The sequence below is a fragment of the Trachurus trachurus genome (assembly GCF_905171665.1).
Source record: "Trachurus trachurus genome assembly, chromosome: 23".
NCBI lineage: Eukaryota > Metazoa > Chordata > Actinopteri > Carangiformes > Carangidae > Trachurus > Trachurus trachurus.
In genome coordinates this window covers 20,070,634-20,091,473 of record NC_139912.1, presented here as the reverse complement: position 1 = coordinate 20,091,473, position 20,840 = coordinate 20,070,634, and the positions used below count along the sequence as shown (strand labels likewise).

The 20,840-nt window shown below is 45.5% G+C and overlaps 1 protein-coding gene across 1 annotated transcript; it reads left to right on the top strand.

The window, feature by feature from the left end:
• The first annotated feature begins 101 nt into the window (after nucleotides 1-101).
• phax (phosphorylated adaptor for RNA export) lies at nucleotides 102-2,210 on the top strand. The gene is made up of 2 exons (XM_083999259.1): nucleotides 102-344; nucleotides 584-2,210. Exon 2 carries the CDS (start codon nucleotides 591-593, stop codon nucleotides 1,833-1,835), a length of 1,245 nt encoding a protein of 414 aa, XP_083855385.1. The 5' UTR covers nucleotides 102-344; nucleotides 584-590; the 3' UTR covers nucleotides 1,836-2,210.
• Nucleotides 2,211-20,840: the final 18,630 nt, after the last annotated feature.

Genomic DNA, 20,840 nt, shown 5'->3' with positions numbered 1-20,840 from the left:
GGGGGAAAAAATATGTTATTAGAATTAAACCCCGTAAAGGCTAAAATGCTTTTTGAAAACATACATTTATTAAACTACAGTAGTATTATAATTTCGTTTTACGAAGATATAAACCAGTCCGTGTTATCTTCTTCTTCCGCGGGCGCGTTTTATTTTGAAAGGGTGTGAGTTGTAAAGCGGAAGTGGGGCTTTAGCATAGCGCGAATTTTCTTCTGAGGGTCTTAAGAGTTTCTCTGTTGATTGTAAACCTCATTTACAGCAGCCCCGTGAGTGCAGGAGCCGAACAAGACTCACAGACAAGTCCCCACAGAGCCGAGGGACAGCCGCTGTCTCATCGTTTGACGGTATTTCTCCTTTAACTCTGAGGTTTTTGGTTCTTTGCCAGGTTTCATATGAAGTTGTGTGGTTTCGCTAGCTGCTCGTGCACGGTGCATACCGGTAGTTAACGTTAGCTGTTATCGCTCATTAGTCACTGGTCTTGACCATGGATAATATAATATAATACATCCATGGTGTTGACTTCAGCTCATGCATTGAAACACTAATAAACAGTCGTCGCTGTGTCGTTTGCTGTGGCTTCCAGACAAGAAATGGCGGATGTCGGAGATGTAATGGACGGTGATCTGGAGGATGGGGAGCTCTCCGGGTCCGGCTCGGATACAGATATGGGAGCAGCTGCACCAGGCCGAGCCCCGGCCCCTCCAGCCCCGGCCCCTGCAGCCTTCAGCAGCCAGTCCTTCCACAGCAGAGCCCCCGCTGCTGCCGCCCGGCCCCCGGCCAGCGACTACCGCACCGTGGAGTCCAGCGACAGCGACCCGGACTCGTCGGACGAGGAGGCGGCAGTTTGGCGCCGCAAGCGTCAGAAAGTGTCCAGCGCCCCCCAGCCCCCCTCCGCCGGCCCCCCCCGGCCCGGACCGACCCGCCTGCCCGTCCCCAGCGCGCTGGCAGGCCGCAAGGTGAACAACATCTGGGGCTCTGTGGTTCAGGATCAGTGCCAGGAGGCCATGACCGCAGAGCTGGGCATATTTGGCATGGAGGGTGAAGTGAGCATGTCCAGCAGAAACGTAGAGACTTATAACTTTGTCCTGGCCCGTAAGATAATGGAGAAGGAGAGGGAGCTGGAGAGACTGGGTAAGGATGATGGGGAGGTGAACATGCTGGACACCCAGCTGGAGGAGTACATGAAGGGTCGGGGGTCAGAGGGCGACGCAGGAGGTGATGCTAAAAGGAAGAGGCCGGCTAAAGACAGGATAGGCCCCAGAGCCGAGATGGACGTCAAGGGCCGATACGAGATCACAGAGGACGACCCGGAGGATAGAGTGATAGATGAGATAGCATACAGGCTGCAGGAGCCTAAGAAAGAACTGATAGAGCGAGTTGTCAAAGTGGTCGGGACGAAAAAAGCCATAGAGCTGCTCATGGAGACGGCCACGCTGGAGGAGAACGGTGGGGTGCACACCATGGACGGCAGCAGGCGCAGGACGCCCGGTGGGGTGTACCTGTACCTGCTGAAGAACACGCCCAGCATCACCAAGGCCCAGATCAGACAGGTCTTCCTGGACGAGACCCAGAGAGAGTGCAAGAACAAGAAGGCGGCTCAGAAGAGGAGGCGGCACATGGTGGCCAAGAAGATGAAGCAGGCCATCGGCACGCTGAACCTGCAGGAGCACGACGACGTCTCCAGGGAGACCTTCGCCAGCGACACCAACGAGGCCTTGGAGTCACTGGAGGAGGCTGCAGAGGAGGAGGAGGAAGAGGAGGGCAAAGAGGAAGCTGCTGTGGGGACTGAGGAGACGGCCGTGGTCTACAACTCTGCAGACCTGGAGGTCTTCTGAGGGCCGTCCTGCTGTTTGAACTCTAACAAGTTAAACAAAAAAACAAAGGATGACTTGGACTGATGTTAAAGCGAAACACTGAAAACACTGTATAAATACAGAACCACACCTGAGTGTCCTTTTCTACCTTAGCAATAAAAGTGGAGTTGAAAATCCTGATTTTGTTTGGTACAGCATGTGTTAATAGAGTTCAGCACAAATAAACTGAGTGACAATTACATGTTGGTTTGATTAGTGATGCAAATCAAATTTAGAATAATAAGAAACCTACCTAAATTGTTGCAGCTTATGTGTTGTTGATTTTCCCCAATATATTCTTATATTTTAATTATGAGCTCTTGAGTTGTGAGATCTATTTGTTTAACTGTATCGGGATTATAAATAAAGGTGACATGGGTAAAATGACTCCAAAAAACACAGCAGGTGGTTTGTATACTTGGTCCTCCTCCTCCTCATAATAATAATAATAATAATAATAATAATAATAATGGTTAAGATTGTTTTTAGCACTATGTCAGTCTGAGATCCATAATCTACACACTGTGGCTAAATAACAAAACAAATGTGTTTTCATAAGAAATTTAAAGTGGGACAAAATGTATTGTAGTGGAGACATTTGTCCACTAGAGGGCAGACACAGTATTTGCTACAAGGACAGACAAGAACAAGAAGTTTAGATTCTGTAGAAGAAAAAGAAAGAACACAACATAAACAGTGGTTGGATGACAAAGTAAAACACCATGTGTTACTGTACACAATGCAAAAAAGGAAATAAAGTGTAGTAAAGAAAGATAATTAAACTGTAGATGGATAAACAAAAATGTACTTAAAAAGACTAAAGAAGGTCTTGGTATAAGGCATTTTGTATCATTAGTGACAGCAGACAGCAACTCTACAAAATGATCAGACTAAACATGTGCTCCTTATGACAACTGCTGAGCTGACTGTGGATTATAAAGGAAGGTCATGATGTTTCCTGATGGGTGGACTCTAATGTTTCCACACACTTACAGTCAAACTGGTCTATTCTGAACAAACACAGCAGCTGGTAATGGTACACACACATACACACATACGTCTAATGAGCTGTGATCAACCCTCACTACAGCCAGTCCACAGAGTCCACATCTTTTTTTTAAATAAAGATTTAATTATTGCATTTCCCAGATACAATAGATGGATGGCAGCAAAGGTTTAATTATGGCAGCAGCAGCTGTATGAACATCACTGAAACAATTCGTGTTCATTACAACACTAAATTATCACAATGGAAACACAGATATGGCCCATAAGATACTTTAATACAAATTACTCGGGAAGCTTTATTTTATGGCTTATTTCTGTCATTTCCTCAATGTTGCTTGAAAGTTTCCTGGCATTAACAGTGTCATTTTACAGTAATTAACAGGAAAATGAGGGCAAATAGTTAGTCGAATACAGTAGATCTAATACTTTTCTGCAGAATTTCACCCAAATTACTGCTGCGTTTAAACCAAGGAGTATTTTTATAGATCATCCATTTGATATTAGAATCTATATAACGTGTTTCATTGCGTAGTTGTAAACAGCCAATTTTTTCCTAACTTGTTGCTGCCCACTGACAAAAACTCTACAGTGATCAGGCTGCTTAGTCATTACTTGGAATCAAATAACAGGAAGTGCAGCATTTTAACAGTGTCATTATTACCTATAATTAGCTCCTAACGACATGTTTCTAACATTAAAACATTAAAATTATTAGAATTATAAGGAATTTACAGACCTGTGAACGTATTGCTAAGAAATATAAAGCATCAGTTGTCTAATGCTTGTGAACAGGGCTGAAGGAAGCAGTTTGTTTTCTGTAAAACTACAAGAATGAGCCACAAGAGTATAAAAAAGCGCAGTGGAGTTAAAGGGATAGTTCAATATTTAGGTAAATTCGCCTATTGCCATAATCCCTATAGTCATAGGAGTAGGTTCATTACCTTTAATCGTCAGTGCATGTTGCTTTGAGATCGGCGGGGCAGAGACGTGAGCTGCTCAGTGAACACAATGGAGGTGAATGGTACAGGTCCCCTGTCCCTCAAAACTCATCAAATACACAATCCAACAACTCCAAAACGCTCTCATAGAGAAGTCTTGACCTGTACATTCACCACGCTATGAAATAACCATGTATAATTATGTAACATTACGACACATGAAGCAAATACCACGCTCGGAACTACTTGCGCTTTTAAAATCACTCCGCCCAGCAGCCATGTCTGAAATGTAGTTCCGGCTGCATTTGCCTCGAAAACAACTCTGTCTCGTAGTGTTACATGATTATTTCATAGCGTGGTGAATGTGCAGGTCACAACTTCTCCACAAGAGCGTTTTGGAGTTGTTGGATTATGTATTTGATGAGTTTGATGAGGGACAGGGGACCTGTACCGTTCACCTCCATTGTGTTCGCTGAGCAGCTCATGTCTCTGCCCCGCTGATCTCAAAACAACATGCACCGATAATAAGGTAATGAACCTAACACAAGGGACTATGGCAATAGGTGAATTTGCCAAAATGTTGAACTATCCCTTTAGGTGTACTCTGATGTTCCATCACCTCAACACGTATCACCTTTCACATTACGTAGCTAGTTATCTGAACCTTTGACAGTATGAAAAAAATCGATTAGCGCATCTTTAATGTTCCGCGTGCAACAGGAACCGTCGACCACACACAGTTTTGTTTCTCAACAGATGTCCCCCCCCCTCGACTAAAGCAGCTGCATCTGCATCAAAATTTTAAAAAAAGTACACAGTCGCCCCACAGCTCCGGGGGAGAATGAAAAGCCTTTAATGGTGGCACTGGATTTGTCAGCTGAAGCGCCTCGGAAATGATCATTATCTGTGCTCATGGCTGCCACATGAAAGGCCCGGCGTTCTGGCAGAAATACGTTTGATAATCCCACCACTTATGGCTGTTTTCATATTTGCTGGCGGATATGTCCTTTCTGATAAGGCGTCACTGTGTACATCCTGATTCTGTACAGCAATTAGGCCGGCTGATTGAGGCTGGTGAACGGGTGCAGGGATCGGCTTCCTGCAGCTGAGTTTTACTGTCACCTCATCTGCTCACGTAGGCCTACCACCAGGTTTATTGCACATGTTACCGCCAAAGACGAAGAAGGTAGTTTACTGTTCATGTGACGGCGAACAGATGTGCATTGTTTGCTTTAATGGTAAAGGCCATCAAAGCAGGATTATCAAAGAAATGTGCGAGTTGCAGGAGGTGACTGATGTTCTGCCTTGTCTTATTCATGTGGAGTTGTTACATGCAGTCTCTGGTCTGAGGACCTCTGTTATCTGTCACCTGGCAACAAACTTGTTGCCTGGATACAACACGCTGTTTCTTATTTCCATTGGATCAAAAAGGGCCAGGGTTGAAAGACTTGTATCCTCGGACAGGGGAGCAGGGCCGGTTCTAGGCAGGCATATATGAGGGGGCAGTCAGAAATGTGAAGGGGGCATCATGTGAGCACATCATGCTCCAGCACTTTGTTTCTCTGTGCTTATAGTAACTTCATTGAATTGGGTTGTTGGCTATGTGTCCAACCCCAACCTGGAGAAGTGGATTGCACTTTGTCAGGGGCCTCATTTATCAAAGAGGGTGTAAAACTGCTACTAAATATTTGCGTACGGCGAAAAGACGAAAATGGCGTACACCCTAAATATTTACACCTTTTTCAGATCAATCAAACTGTGCGTACGCACAACTCTCCGCAATAAATCACACCGGAGCCAAGAATGGTGCACACGTGAACACACCTCTTACTCCGCCCCCGGAACGCCTATATAAACTATATATGGTCAGCACGTGTCGTGCATATTTAATTAGCCATGTGCTCTCTGTGGCGCAGCAACTTTTGTGACAACAAAGTGACAACGGAGACAAGGGCGAAGGACGGGGGAAAGAAGCGGAACTTCTCCGCTTCTCCGAAAGCAGATACACGGGCAATAAATCAGTCAGAAAAATGATCTTGCATTTTAATAAGCTACAATAAAAACAAAAACCTCCCAAATCTCAACAAAAGGGAGCAGAAAGAAGAAGAATCTTATGTAATCTGCCCGTTTATCCCAGAAAATCTTTTTTTTTTTTTTTTTTTTTTTTTATCTAGATGTTAAAACAATGTAGGAAGCAGGACGATAGTTACCATTACTTTGAACGCCACTACACAGTTACAGCTTTACTGGACTCAGTTTAGGTCATTTTTACAGCTGAGTCCTTTTTCCTCCTCAGAGCCGCGTTGTCTCGCTCTTTATTCTCTCCTCTCGTCAGCTCCAAACACACGTGCACCTCGTTAACTCAGGTGACAGAATAATAACAGTCTAGGCTGCAGATCAGTGTGCGCTGCTGCCGGTGTGTTTTTAAACTTGGATGGTTTGATCCTTGTCGGACGTCACACATAGCCTAATCAAAAAAGCAAAATCCACAATCCGCTCTGTTTATCAATTAACATAAAGCCTAGTGTTATTATAGAGCGGGTTGGATTGCCAGCATCAACGGTCCACCACTACCACAATTACTTCAAAAAATCCTACTGTGCTCTTCTAAATGTACTCCGCTCCTCTCTCCCTCTCACACTGCAGTTCTCTGACTCAGCAACGGTGTCGCCAATTCCTCCTGTTCCTCAAAAAAGGCGTACGCCAGGGTCAAAATGGGTGTAAATGTCCGCACTTTTCCCCGTCAGGTTTTGGCTTGATAGATCCCAAATTTGGCGGAGAAAAGTGCGTACGCACAAAACGAGGGGAAAATGGCGTAAAAAAAGGTGTATCCACAATGATAAATGAGGCCCCTGGCCTCTACCTTCAGACCTGTCCAACTCGGGGCCGGGGTGGCCAACCAGGGTCTTAGAGCCCAAATTTTTTACTGTCGTAATGCAAAGAGCCACATTATATGGGGGGTTAGGGGTCGATATACCTGAAGATGCATTGCAAACCCAGAGGGGGTGAAAAAGGTGAGTAGCTAAAAGCCCCAGAAAATGTTTGTGATTTTAACTGAAACTGAAAAGGTAGTCTTATGAATACTAAAAAAAAAAGAAAAAAGAACAGAACATTTTAGAAAAGAACAGTGTCCCTTTTTCGGCTGATTTTTGTGCTACTGCAGATAATTTTGTCAACTTGTAATATACACATTTTTTGAGTATATTAAAATGTGCTTTCTCAACTTCTAAAATTTGGATTTAAGGGGTAAGACATTTATTTGAGGGGGCACTGCCCCCTCTTGCCCCTGCGTAGAGCCGGCCCTGCAGGGGAGGGGGAGTGTTTCATGGTGTCAGCATCCAGAGATGGTGTCATCACATGTCAGTCCGACAAACAAAATATCCATGTTGTGTTTTTGTGCCAAAAAAAAAAAATCATTACCTTGACAGACACTATCATTCTTCCAGCATCTGCTCTTTGAGGTTCGTCTGCAATCATCGAGCTGTCATGGATGAACGGCTTCAGCGCCCGGTACGTCACAAATCAGGAAATCGGAGGATGGCGGTTTTCTTCCTCCAAAGATCACACACCAGCAGAAGTAAAAAAACATGATCTAAGTTCCATCGGTGCACCCCTGCTGACCCAGAGAGCCCCACGGCTAATTTTGGAGCCGTTTGACAGAGGCGAGAGAACGGCACCACAATTAGAGGTGGGATCCATGACTGGGCAGAGAGAGGTTGCAATTTTCAATGTGTCTTTTCTTCCCACAGTCACATGTTTGCTGAGCCACTGCCTGCGAGTGGCCGGAAGAACAGCAGTAAAGGTGAGTTAGATAACAGCGTCAGAGGGCTATTGAGATCATTGGGTGACTCATCGCTTTTACCAAAATAAAGTTGACACAGTTGGGAGCAGAGAGGAGCTGATGGATCATGTTCATAAAGTGTGTGGCCTCAGGGGATGATGTCACTTAAAGTGCAAAAGGCTGTCCCATGTTCCTGTAACTGAGGAACATTTTGCACATGGCTCACGCTGAGTTTTCCATCCGCTGCGATATAAGCTCAATATTAGTTTGTTGGTAAATTGTAATGAAGACCGAAAGGGAAAAGCAGAATGCAAATCTGCCCGGTGCTGATGCAGTGATGAAAAATATTCTGTAGTTCAGACAATCAGGCCAGATCCTTCAATTGATATCTTTGGGGTGACAAGGGTTAACAATAAGAACTTAGCTGGTACAAAACTTCAAATAAAAAAATGTGTCTCTGTTGGCTACGAGGTGGATTCTCCTCCAGTGGGTGTCCCCCCACCCTCCGAGCTGGACTCAATGGATGCAGGATGCAGGATTGATTCACCTTACCAGTTTGAATGTATGTGCAATAGTTAACTCTTCTGACCCTGTAACTTTTTCTGCAACTATTATTATTTATTTATTTTCTTCTTTAATCCTGCCTCAAGTATTGGATATGTTGACCTTTTTTTCTTCTGCAACTGCCTTCTTTCCTTTCTTCTTTTCACTTCATCACATTCATTCCTTCAACAAAAAACAATAAAAAAGTCTGTAGTTCTGCACAAGGCTGAATCTGAAACCCAAATCCAACCTATATGAAGTTATTTGGCGAAGGGTCAAAGGAGTAGGTTTGTTACCTTTAATTGTCGGTGCAAGCTATTTTTAGAACGGCGGAGCAGAGCTGCGAGCTGCTCAGAGCTACGCTACAGAGGCTAATGGGATTTCTTGGTTTCCCTCATCAATCTCATCAAATACACAATTCAGCAACTCCAAAACGCTCTGGTGGAAAAGTTGTGACCTGCACATTAATCACGCTATGAGATAATAACAGAACATTACGAGACGGAGTTGTTTTCGAGGTGAATTCATGCAAAACTGCTTATGTGCCTTCCCGTCGGGGGCAGTTTTTTGGCAAGCATTCTCTGCATTTGCCTCGAAAACAACTCTGTCTCGTATTGCTCCGTTATTATCTCATAGCGTGGTGAATGTTCAGGTCACAACTTGTCCACCAGAGCGTTTTGGAGTTGTTGGATTGTGTATTTGATGAGTTTGATGAGGAAGACCAAGAAATCCCATTAGCCTCCGTAGCGTAGCTCTGAGCAGCTAGCGGCTGAACCTCAGCAACCAGTGATTGGCTGCAGAGAATCAAAAGACAGACATAATTAAAACTCTGTAACAATCCTCTGCCATGGTTTTGACTGATTTGACTAATTATCCATAAAAAAAAGAAGAAAAAAAACGTTCTCATTGACAAATTGTGGGTCAGGCCTTCAACCCGTCCCCACCATCCCTGAAGCGACACCCCCAGTGTGACTTGTGTCACTGTACAGGTTTGTGCTCCTTGAACAAACAAAACAATCAATCTGTTCTTAAAGTCTTTCCTACTTTGCATCGTGGTGAAGACGCGGCCCCCGTGATGTGACAAGCCTGGTCAAATGAAGCATGAAATTGATCATAGGCTGACAAGAAATCCTCACAGTCACTTCAAATAAAGAGCCATCATTTCAAACCAAGCGTGAAATTGATCATAGTGTCCAGAAATAAGCGAAGGCAGGAAATAATAATGTAAAACTGATAACTTCCCATATATGACCATAACAGTGCTGATATAATGACAGATCTCCAAGAAAGCTCGTCTCTTGCTTTTTTCATACATCGCCACAAAATTGATTCAGATCATAATAATAATCCTCTGTGGGTTTGTCACTATGAGTGAAACTTTCCACATTAAACGATTATTTATCCTGTTGTAAATATGAGAAAATGTTGTTTGGTGCAGCTCTAAGATTAAGTATCCGTGTCACCAACCACCGAAACCATGCCACTGCTCCATACTCACCATCCATGAGATGACAAATAGTGTTTTAAGTGTCTTTTCGACAGTTCTAGTTTGTGGTGTTTCTTCTCCACATAGACATGACTGAGAGAGTCTTTGTCTGAGAACGAACCACCGTGTCAGTTCTGGCTTCAACCTGGGAGTTTGAAATTAATCTGTACAAAAACACTCTGAGCTCCACTGCCTCTGGTTTCCTTTCATAAAGACCTTGATGAAAAATAACCAGCGTTTTTTTGAAGCCTTCTGCTTTCACTGATGTTCCTAATTCTTTTTTTTTTTTTTTTTTTTTTAAGTTGTGGTTAAACAGCCAGCCATGGCACCAGAACTATTTCTGACCTCCTCTTTCCCAAGCTTGAAGCCTGTGTGACATAACTCCAATCAAAAGCTTGTTCCAGATATTCAGACACACAAGTGGGTGAGAACTGCTGTGACGTGGGACGACCTTCATTAGAATTTCATAGAAGCAGAAAACTCAAAAAACCCAATGTGAGTGGGCAGTTTTTTATTATCATGGCTATTTTTCAGCACAATCACTTGTAAAGGTTGCATAAAGGTTGGTTTCCAAGTCTTCTTTTTTTTATTATCATAACCCAGGTTCTGATTCTGTTTTAATAATGTGAACACATTAAAGTGTGTTACCCATGTTGCTTTCAAAATCTGTCTTTTAACAAGACAGCAGGACTGTAACTTTGAAACCCACTGTTACTAACCTGGGGGTGAAGGTCTGTCGTTAAATCAAGTTTCTTTCACCTGAGGCAGCTGGCCAAAATAAAACCTATTCTTTCCAGGCAGCACTTTGAGACAGTAGTCTACGCTTTCATAACTACGGCTGGACTACTGCAATGCACTGTATGTGGGGGTCAGTGCGTCGGCCATCTCTCGGCTCCAGATGGTACAGAACGCTGCAGCTCGTCTTTTAACTGGCACAGGAAAACACAAGCACATTACCCCCATTTTAGCCTCACTCCACTGGCTGCCCATACATTTTAGAGTTCATTTTAAAATTATTTTATTTGCTTTTAAATCCCTCAATGGTCTTGCACCGCCGTACCTCTCTGAGCTTCTACACTTTTACACTCCTTCCCGGTCTCTCAGGTCAGCTGATCAGCTGGTCCTCAGAGAAGCGGAAGCTCAGAGGGGATCGTGCCTTCGCTGTGGCAGCTCCAAAACCTTGGAACAATCTGCCTCAGCACATCAGACAAGCCTCCTCTCTGTCTGTTTTTAAATCCCACTTCTTCTCCTTGGCTTTCAACACGGAAGTTGACTTCATTTATTTTATTTTAATGATTTTATTTATTTGTTTTTTGATTTGATTGTATTGTGTTTTATCTTTTATCTCTTTTTATCTCATTGGTTTTACTCATTGTTGTGTTACTTATTGTATTTTTATCTTGCTGTGCAGCACTTTGGAAACCATGTGTTTGTTTAAATCGTGCTATATAAATAAAGTTGGATTGGATTGGATTGGATGTCACAACAAAGCTGTCTCCGCCCTCAGCTACAACCTGGCATCCAGTCTCACAGGATTAGCTCTGAATGTTCACCTGAAATCTGCTATTTGTATTCAACCATGAACACCACATGTGCACAGCTTACAAATTAATAATTTGGCATTGACACATTCAGTTCAACTACTTCTTAAAGGTGTTTGCAGCGGTGTTAATTAAAACCTACTGGAGGCTGGTTGTAATATTTTGTCCCACCTTAATTACACAAGTAGAAAAATATTCTAACACCTCAGAGCTCCAGTCACACCTGCTGCTACATTCTGCAGACGGTTGGTTGCATCATGCAGTCTGTTTTTTTTTTCCAATGCTCTTATGATGTGAGCTTGTGGAGAGTGCGTGTGAATGAGTATGATTGTGTAATTGAGCTGCTCACAGTTACCTGAAGACCACTCACCGTGATCAGAGCGACAGCGCACCTCTCTGTGAAAGAGACACGTGGACGTGACAGTGCAGGACATGCCGTTGAATGAGAAAGCCTTGTCAAGTGCGCTGAGTGACAGATTGCCCTGAAAACACCATTAACTGCACTGTTCAGAGCTGAATGAGGGATCATTTGCATACAAATAGTGTGCCTATATAAATCAGTGATGGATGAGCACACCAATACAGACTCCATCGCTCTTTCTACTTTTTCCCTTTTTTTTCTCTGCATGAAGGACACAATCCCGGGGGAGTCGTATGACAGAAAAATCCAAAGGAAATGACAGATTGATACAAATGTTCCTCTCAGGCAGAAAATATTTCAGTGGTTGAGGTGAAGCTCTGCACAAGCAGCCACAGTCACAACTTGTCCTGTGTAGCAACATGACATGAAAATGTTGACAGCCCACATCCGACCCCATAACAATACAGCAGGGGCCTAACCATACCAGTTGCAAAGAATTTTTAAATATAATTTTTTTAAACATTAATTTTGTTAATTTACTTTCATATAAATCTTTTACTAAAGTTTTGATTTTTTTGATTCCATTACAGCCCAACAGTGGTCCCTAGTCCACAGTTTGGGAACCACTAGGTCTGGTAACAAGAGTGTATCATTTTTGAAGTTTGATTTTTATTTTATTTTATTTTGACCACAGTTTCACCTTTGCTAATTAAAATAAAAATTTAAAGTAAAAAGAAATGGTAAGATGAATATGAGTAAAATGAAAAAACAGTTAATCTGTGCCCACTGTAGTGCCTCTATTTTATAATTCTTAGGTCAATATATTACACCTTTCCTGTGTTTTATATCAAGTCTTATGGTGTATTCCATTTAAGTCGGACGTTGAAGCTTGGAATGACATTGCTTCCGAGTTGAGGGCTTACAGTAATTACAGTAATATAGCAAAAATGAAAATACAACTTTTACCTACTTAAATGTTAGATTTAAATTCAAATGCAAATGTTACAATGTTTTTAAAAAGCCATTCAAACTTTAAGCAAAAATATGTAATGAACTGCTAGCTAGGCTATTGTTACCACTTTGATAACACAAGAATTTAAGTCTCCACATTGGAGACTTCAGCGTGTTCCAGATTAAAATTCTGACTCGCTACTTTGAATTTTCAACTTCCAAATACAACTGCAACACACCATCAATCTATAAGAAGATTTTCAGAACAAAAAGCCATCTCATTGTAGTTAACCATCTCTCTCAGCTTCTCTCTAGAGCTCCAGTGAGGGTTAGGGTTAGGTCAGTGAACCAATCAGAAGAAAGAAGGCTCTGAGACTCTCTTAGATCTGCTTTATAAGACATGGGAATCTCACTTTATATGCTATGGGAGCTTTAGGAGTCCCTATCAACATGTTTTTCCTAGGCCCCCTCTGTCTATTTACATCTCTCACAGGTTTCTCTGCCTAATGTTTTTGGCTTGGACAGTTTCAAACTGGTTGGTGATCTCATTAATCTGCCGGCTGACTTTGCCACCCCTGTCATTCCTCCCTGGCCCTCAGATAATGGGCTTCTATTATGTCGACCAATGTGTAATCGCCCAGACTCACAGAACACCAGGATTGCTTTGGTCCCACTCTGGCCCTGTTCTGGGCACTGCACACACATTTATCTCACATTTGTCTCCCACATCAGTGAGAATATAGGTCGGTGGTAATGCATGCTGTGAGATGGCATGGAAAGAAAAGTTCTTGGTTTCCAATATGTCTGGAGTTGACTCTGGCCTATAAAACAATGGCTTTAGTTGGTGTTACCTCAGTTCTTTTTTAACATCTAACGTTTATAATGTGCCAAAATTAAAGCACACATCAAACATAGGGAAACAGAGAGAAAACAAAAATGATTATTGATTTGTTTTAGCTGTACACAGACATCTGAATTATGTGATTCACATACAGTAGGTCTGGTTTTGTTTGTACTGGTTTCACTCACAGTTTCTCACCAGTCAGCCAATCAGAGCTTTGCACTCGCAACTTTCATCATAACAGAAAATGTGGTTGGTGAATAGATGTCACTCACTGCTAAGTGCTTCAGATTACAGGACAAAACTTTCCTTTTGAATCTACATTAAGTAGCATAAACATGATCTTATAATAATCAAGTAACACAAAATCCCATGTTAGTCTGGCTAACAGGTTAGATGTATGTATCTATATGTAGCCTATAACATTGGGAATGACATGAATGTATTCGTATTCACCAGCTAGTTGCCAACTTTCTGTGTCTGTTGTTTGGTGATGAGTTAGCAGTTAGCTAAGTTTTTTTTTTGCTTACGTGTCTAAAACCAGGAAGTCTTAAGGTGATCTAGAAGGTTGAAACATTGAACATAGTGTAAAAGTTACTTTCAATGTATCCCCATAAAAAGTACCCGGGATAAATTATGTTTGACTGATGAATAATAATAGGCTCAAAACCTTCTACCTAATACAACTAATAAATCGACGGTATCCCGTCATTAATTTAGCATGCCTGTCAAGCATCAGGCTAAGACTGATGTGCTATGTCCTGACTGTTTATTCTTAGAGAACAAAGCCGGAGAGGAGAAAGATAATGGAGTCCATAATATCCAAAGTTGGAGATTGGTCTGTAGTTTGTGAGGACACAACATTTTGACAGTGTTTCACATCGAACACACAGGTTCCATCACAGTAATTGAGTGTACATGTGACAGTGGTGGTCCTGTCACTATGCCTCCAATTGACCATGTGCCCTGGCTACTTGGCCAAAGGAGATGTCCCTTTGGGTGACTGGCAAGTGTGCATGACTCTTACCCGGGAGGTGTGGGTTCAATCCCCGCCCGGGCCCTCTTCACCTTGCCACATTCAGCCAGTCAGTGTGTGTCATGATTCAATATAGGCATGGGAAAAACACCTTTCCTCACCTTGGCTTTATTTACAAGCCGAGCTTGCAGAGGATTCAATCCCGAATCAGCAGCATTTGATTTGTATATTTACATTGACCTTTTGACCATGACATGTTAAGGACAATAATCCTTTCATTTGAAAGTGGAAAAAAGTGTTATTGGGGTTCTATGACTTTCATCAGCAAATGGGTGGATGGATGGATGGATGGATGGATGGATGGATGGATGGATGGATGGATGGATGGATGGATGGATGGATGGATGGATGGATGGATGGATGGATGGATGGATGGAGGGTGCCCTAAAAACCCTGAGACAGAAACTAAGAGTTTGCATGAGTTGCATTTGGCTGCCATCACCAAACAGAGATCATGTGACCTAAGCATGGAGAACTGGTCACTTGATTCTTGTTGACCAAGGTGTGACACCCCCTCCTCCTCCAAAAAGCCTCAGGATGTCCACAGAATCTGGGGAACAAGACACAGGGAGATCATGATACCTGTGATCTTGCCTTCCCAGAGAGTAAGTCCAGGAAAAACTGAAGAAGATCTTCAGAGAAAAGGTCCTACGGGGACATCCGTGGGGAGACCCCCAGGAAACATACAACGATGACTAAAGATACAGAGCAGAAAGACGCAGGGCGATCATGCACCCCTGAAGGAGTAGAAGCACCTGTGATCTTACAGACACACAACGGAAAATCTGACAACAAAGAGCTACAACCCGCCTTTAAAGAAGATCCTTCGCCTGTGATCCAAGTCCAGGTGGAAGAGAAGACAACATCACAGATCAAAGACACAAAGATATTGATCACCCAGCCCGGCTAAATTCTTTGTGGGAGGAAAATATCAAAGGAGGTTTTTGGGGAGAACTTTGGTTTAAATGCCAAAGTTGAATGGATGGGCAATGGAAGCACGGGCTGGAGTGGTGTCCTTCCTCGATTCAAGGTGAGTTAACTGCACAGAGTCCCCCTGACATTTTAGTTGTTCACGCAGGTGGCAAAAATCTGGGACTAACATCTCCCAAAGATCCTGGGGCTAAGATTCAGAGGGAACTGATCAGTGGTGTGCACAGAGGGAAGGCACACCACTGATTGCCCCCCTGAAAAATAGATGTTAGGGTGTAGGGTGGTTGGAGAGCACGAATCGCTGTGGAGAGTCCGGTCAGGGCTCTGGTGGGTCTCAATAACCAGGCCGTGGAGTGCAGAAAGAGTTCTTTAATTTCTAATTAAGTTCTTCGCTCTTACAGGGACTTGTGTGTGTGGTTTCTAGGATGTACACAGAACAGAGTGAAAATCACACTATTATTAACATCTTCATACAGCAAAGGGTTAATAATCAATAGTAACATAAAAGTTTACCACATTAACACACTGCTTATTATTTAACTTAAAACAATTGCAATCCAAAAGATAATAATTATTAATATCAACTGAAATCTACTTACTGGACAAATGGACGCACACATCCCTCTTACACAGAAAAAACTAGATCTGGAATACAGGAAAAAACGACTGAATAACTGCCAGTAACACCTTTTAGTGACCTTTTAGTCCTCTCTCCTTTTCTGCTACTGGTTAAGCAAACCAATCCAAACTGGTTCCTGTTGCTAGGCAGAACAGCAATAGTGCGCCCTCTAGTGGCCAGTAATGAGCCACTCTCTTTTCAGCTCCTGGTGACAGACAGCCTTTTCAACAGCCGCCCCCGAATTCAGGAAGTGAATTCGAACCACTGTAAAGGCCTCTATTCCTCTTCAGGAAGAGCAGGGAGACTTATAAGTCTTGCCACGGGTCGGGTGTACGTTCTGTCCTTCACCAACACCTCGGCAGACCGAACACGGTTGTCAGCTCCAGGGAAGACTTGAGTGATCTTTCCCACAGGCCAGAGGGCCCGGGGCAACTGGTTGTCAACAATCATAACAACATTTCCCACTTGCAAGTCCACAGCTTCCGTCCGCCATTTCTGCCGGGCCTGGAGGCCAGGAAGGTAATGTTTGAGGAAATGCTTCCAAAACTGGTCAGCCAGTATTTGGCTGTGTCGCCATCTCCGCCGACCTAGGATCTCTGGGCCCTCATAGGCAACCTGGGGCAGGGAGGCATCACGCCGCCCCATGAGGAGACAGTTAGGGGTGATGGGATCAGGGTCCGCAATCTCTGATGAGACATATCCAAGAGGTTTGGAATTTAAGATTCCTTCAATCTCGGTAAGAACAGTGCGCAACACCTCTTCTGTAACTGTCTGGGCCCCGATAGTGACTTGAAGTGCAGCCTTGAGAGAACGAATCTCCCTCTCCCAGCATCCTCCGAAGTGCGGTGATCCTGGAGGGTTGAAAGCAAATCGGATCTGCTGGCTGGCGAGTTGGGTTTGGAGCTCGGGTTGGAGGGATTCGAAAGCCTGCCGCAGCTCTCTTTCTCCTCCTCTGAAGTTTGTGCCTTGGTCGCACAGGAGCTCATGAGGCTTTCCCCGCCGGGCGATGAAGCGTCTCAGAGCCATCAGGAACGCGTCAGTGTCCATACTGCTGAGAAGATCTACATGAACTGCCCGGGTTGTCATACATTTGAACAGTATCCCCCACCTCTTCTCATTCCTGCGACCAATCTTGATGACATATGGCCCAAAGCAGTCGACACCGGTCGAGTAGAAGGCAGGCTCAAAGGTGCGCTGTCTAGCTGGGGGGAGGTCAGCCATCTTGGGTGGATCAGGTCTCCCTCTCCACTTTCTACACTCCGTGCACTTCCTTTGGTGTCGACGCACTGCTTCACGCCCTCGCAGTATCCAATACCTCCTCCTAATCTCTGCGAACACTCTCTCCGGCCCCGGATGATGTAGCTTGATATCATAGTCCTGTATGATCAGCCTGGTCAGAGGGTGCTGGGGATCGAGGACAATGGGGTGAATTGTGTCTGCTGTGAGGTCGCTGCAGCGGCGGAGACGGCCTCCCACTCTGATAAGCCCTGTTGCCTCGTCGAGCTCTGGAGCCAGTGACATGAGGCGGCTGGATTTTGCCACTGGTTTGCTTGCAGTTAGCAGAGCAGACTCTTCTGGGAACGAGTCTCTCTGCGCCTGTTTCAAGGCCTCCAGTTCAGCAGCAGCATAGTCATCGGCGGTCACAGGAGTTGAAGGGTTGGCCGCCCCATGCAGCTGGTGGGCAGTGACCTCCAGGTAGTCCCTCAGGGTCTGATGCTGTTGTGGATCTGGCACAGTTGAAACTGTAGTCAACAGCACAGCCATAGCAGATTGCCTCACCTCACTCTCTGGCTCATCCGGAGGGGAACATGGGGGCTTTGGCCAATCCTCTGGCTGCTGCTTCAAGAATGTTGGGCCATGGGTCCACCTGCCACCATCAGCTAGGTCCTGGAGAGGGAGACCTCGAGTGATGTCGTCTGCTGGGTTGTCTCCTGTTGGCACATATCGCCACGTAGCAGATCCTGTTAGCTCTTGGATTTCCGCGACACGCGTTCCTACAAAAACTTTGTAGCGACATGAATCTGATGACAACCAGGCGAGAACCGTGGATGAGTCGGACCATAGAGTGAGGCTACGGATGGGGAGGGTCAGCTCTGTAGTAATGACCTTGGAGAGCTGCGCGCCAGTGAGGGCTGCACACAACTCCAGACGAGGAATGGACTGCTGTTTCTTGGGGGCCACACGGGACCGTGCAGCAAGGAAGGAAACCTCGACCTTGCCCTGTGGGTTCTCAGTCCTTAGATAGGCCACGGCTCCATACGCCTGCTCTGATGCGTCGCTGAACACATGGATATCTCTCACACTGCAGGGGTGGTCCATATCATCGCTGGAGTAGCACCTGGGCAGGGTTACCTTTGGCAGGTGTTCAAGCTCCGCCTCCCACGAGCGCCAGGAATGCAGCAGGTCGTCCGGGAGCTGCGGGTCGTCCCAATCTCTCTTCTTGTTCCACAAGCACTGAACAAGGACCTTCGCTCTGGTGGTGTAAGGTATTATGTAACCGAGAGGGTCATATTGGCTGGCGAGAACTTTATATATGTTCCTCATCGTGACCACTGAGCAATCCACCATGCGATGCTTGTAGGACAGGGTGTCTGTCTGGCAATGCCAGTGTAGTCCGAGGGCTGACTCCTGGACATCTGGCCGACCATAGCTGAGCCACAGTTCGCAGGTATCTGACCTGGCTTCAGAAGGGAGATGGGTGATGATGGACGGGTCGTTGCTGGCCCACTGCCTCAGCTCAAATCCTCCTTCGGCCAGAAGATGGCGCAGTTTGTCCACCAGAGCTCTAGCAGCTTCTCTTGATGTTAAGCTGTGTAGACAGTTGTCTACGTAGAATGACTTCTCTACGATGACTCGCACGTCCTCCTCTGGCTGGCTGTGGTCCTGCACGTGCTTCTGCAGTGCAAAGGTTGCACAGCAGGGACTGCAGGTGGTGCCGAAGGGGAGGACTTGCCACTCATACACACTTGGTGGGTTTTCTGGCCTCAGGCCTCTCCACAGGAACCTCAGCAGTGGTTTGTCTGTCTGGAGCAGCCGTACTTGGTGGAACATTCCACGGATGTCGCTGCTGAAGGCGAGGGCATGCTCTCGGAAGCGGAGAAGCACAGCAAGCAATGAGGGGCCTAAGGGAGGACCTGGCAGAAGGAGCTCATTCAGGTTGTGTCCTTGATACTGGAAGGAGCAGTTGTACACCACACGGTTCTTCCCATTGTGTTGGACTATATGGTGTGGTATATACCAGGACTCCTCTGTGGTTTCCACCTGATCTGGCTCCATCTTTACAACATAGCCTGCATCTACCAGTTTGTCGATCTCTGCTTGATAGGCAGTGGCTCGCTCTGCGTCTTTCGATAACCTCCTCTCGATGCTCCTAAGCTGCGGCAAAACAGCTTCGGGTGGAGCGTGTAGCTGAGGCATGTTCTTAACTCGCAGGAGGGGTGTGGCGTAGCGCTCGATGCCGTTGACATTCACTCTGACGGTCTGCTCCTGGAGGAGATGAATGGCTTCATGGTCTTGGCGGGATCTTGTAGCCAGCTTCTCACTGCGATAAGGAAGTACATCCATCTGCCACAGTTTCTCCACATGAGTGAAGAGGTCAAGTGGGGACAATGTGGAGGTGAAGAGACATTGTGGTGCATTAAGGCTGAACTTCATGTCTTGTGCTGGGCCTTGTAGAGTCCATCCCAGGAGCGTCCTCACGGCGGCTGGTCCACCAGGAGGGCCAAACCGAACAGGCTCTATTGGTGTGATGAGGTGAGTGCAGTCAGAGCCGATCAGTAACACCGGATGAACTCTATCCAGAGTCGGTAGAGGCAACCCAGCTAAGTGCCTGTACTTCTTCTGCAGTGTAGCGGTGGGATGGGTGTGCTCTGCCAGTCCCAGCTGTTTAGCAGTGAATGCACTCTGGATCTTAAACTGCTTCTCGGGATCATCAATGGGAGATATGGTGAAGGACACAGCCTCCCCGTGAAGCACCTGCAACTCCTGTCTGACAGTGCGCAGGGCTAGTTCTTCTGGCTTGCCTTTCAGACCCAATTTCTTGGCTGCAGCATGAAGAAGGATGGTTCGCTCGGAGCCATCATCAAGAACAGCATACGCCTCCAGTGACCGGTTGCCCCTCCTTATGGTAACCTTGCTGATCTTTAGGAGCACCTTACAGTTGTAGGTGGGGCGGTCGACATACAGAACTCTGCTGGCGGTGTTCACAAGACAGTTCTCAGCTGCAGCTGTCTCTGGTGCTTCAACCTCTGCTCTCTCATTCACCTCGTGTAGCACAAGCAGATGTTTCCTGTTGCATGTCTTGCAGGGGGCTTTCAGGGTGCACTTGGCTGCCTGGTGGCCACGACCACAACGCCAGCATTTGTTGTTGCTTCTGATCCACACCTCCTTCTGCTCTCTGTTCAGCTGCTTGAAGTTGGTGCAGTTGTTCAGGTAGTGGTTGTTGTTGTCACAATATGGACAGTAAGCTGTTCCCCTCTCCTTCTTGCTGAGGCTGTGGGCTGGAGAGGCTGATGCTGATGGAGGTGTAGGAGTGCTTGGCTCTGCTGCTTTACCTGTGCCGAGGAGGATTGTGGTGGGTTTGCTGGTGGGCCTGGAGTCTCTCCGGTTCTCTTTCTTTCTGGTAGAGGACTCCTCTCTTCTATAGCTGGCACCCTTTCCACTGTCCTCTTGCACCTCAAGCTCGTATTCCAGCCATTCAGCCAAGTCAGTGAGTGTGGGAATAGCTACTCTCATGGGGTGGATGAATCTCTTAAAGCTGGCGGTGAGGTCATGGGGTAGTTTCCCGAGTAGCCTGGATACATGAGATCCACACTGCAGCTCCATGTGACCTCTTGACCCCAGCTGCTCCAGCATGCCAACCAGAGAGCGTACACGAAGAGCAAACAGACGAAAAGCTTTCACATCACCACTGCGGACATCTGGACCATCCATTAACTCTGTGATGCGTTGTA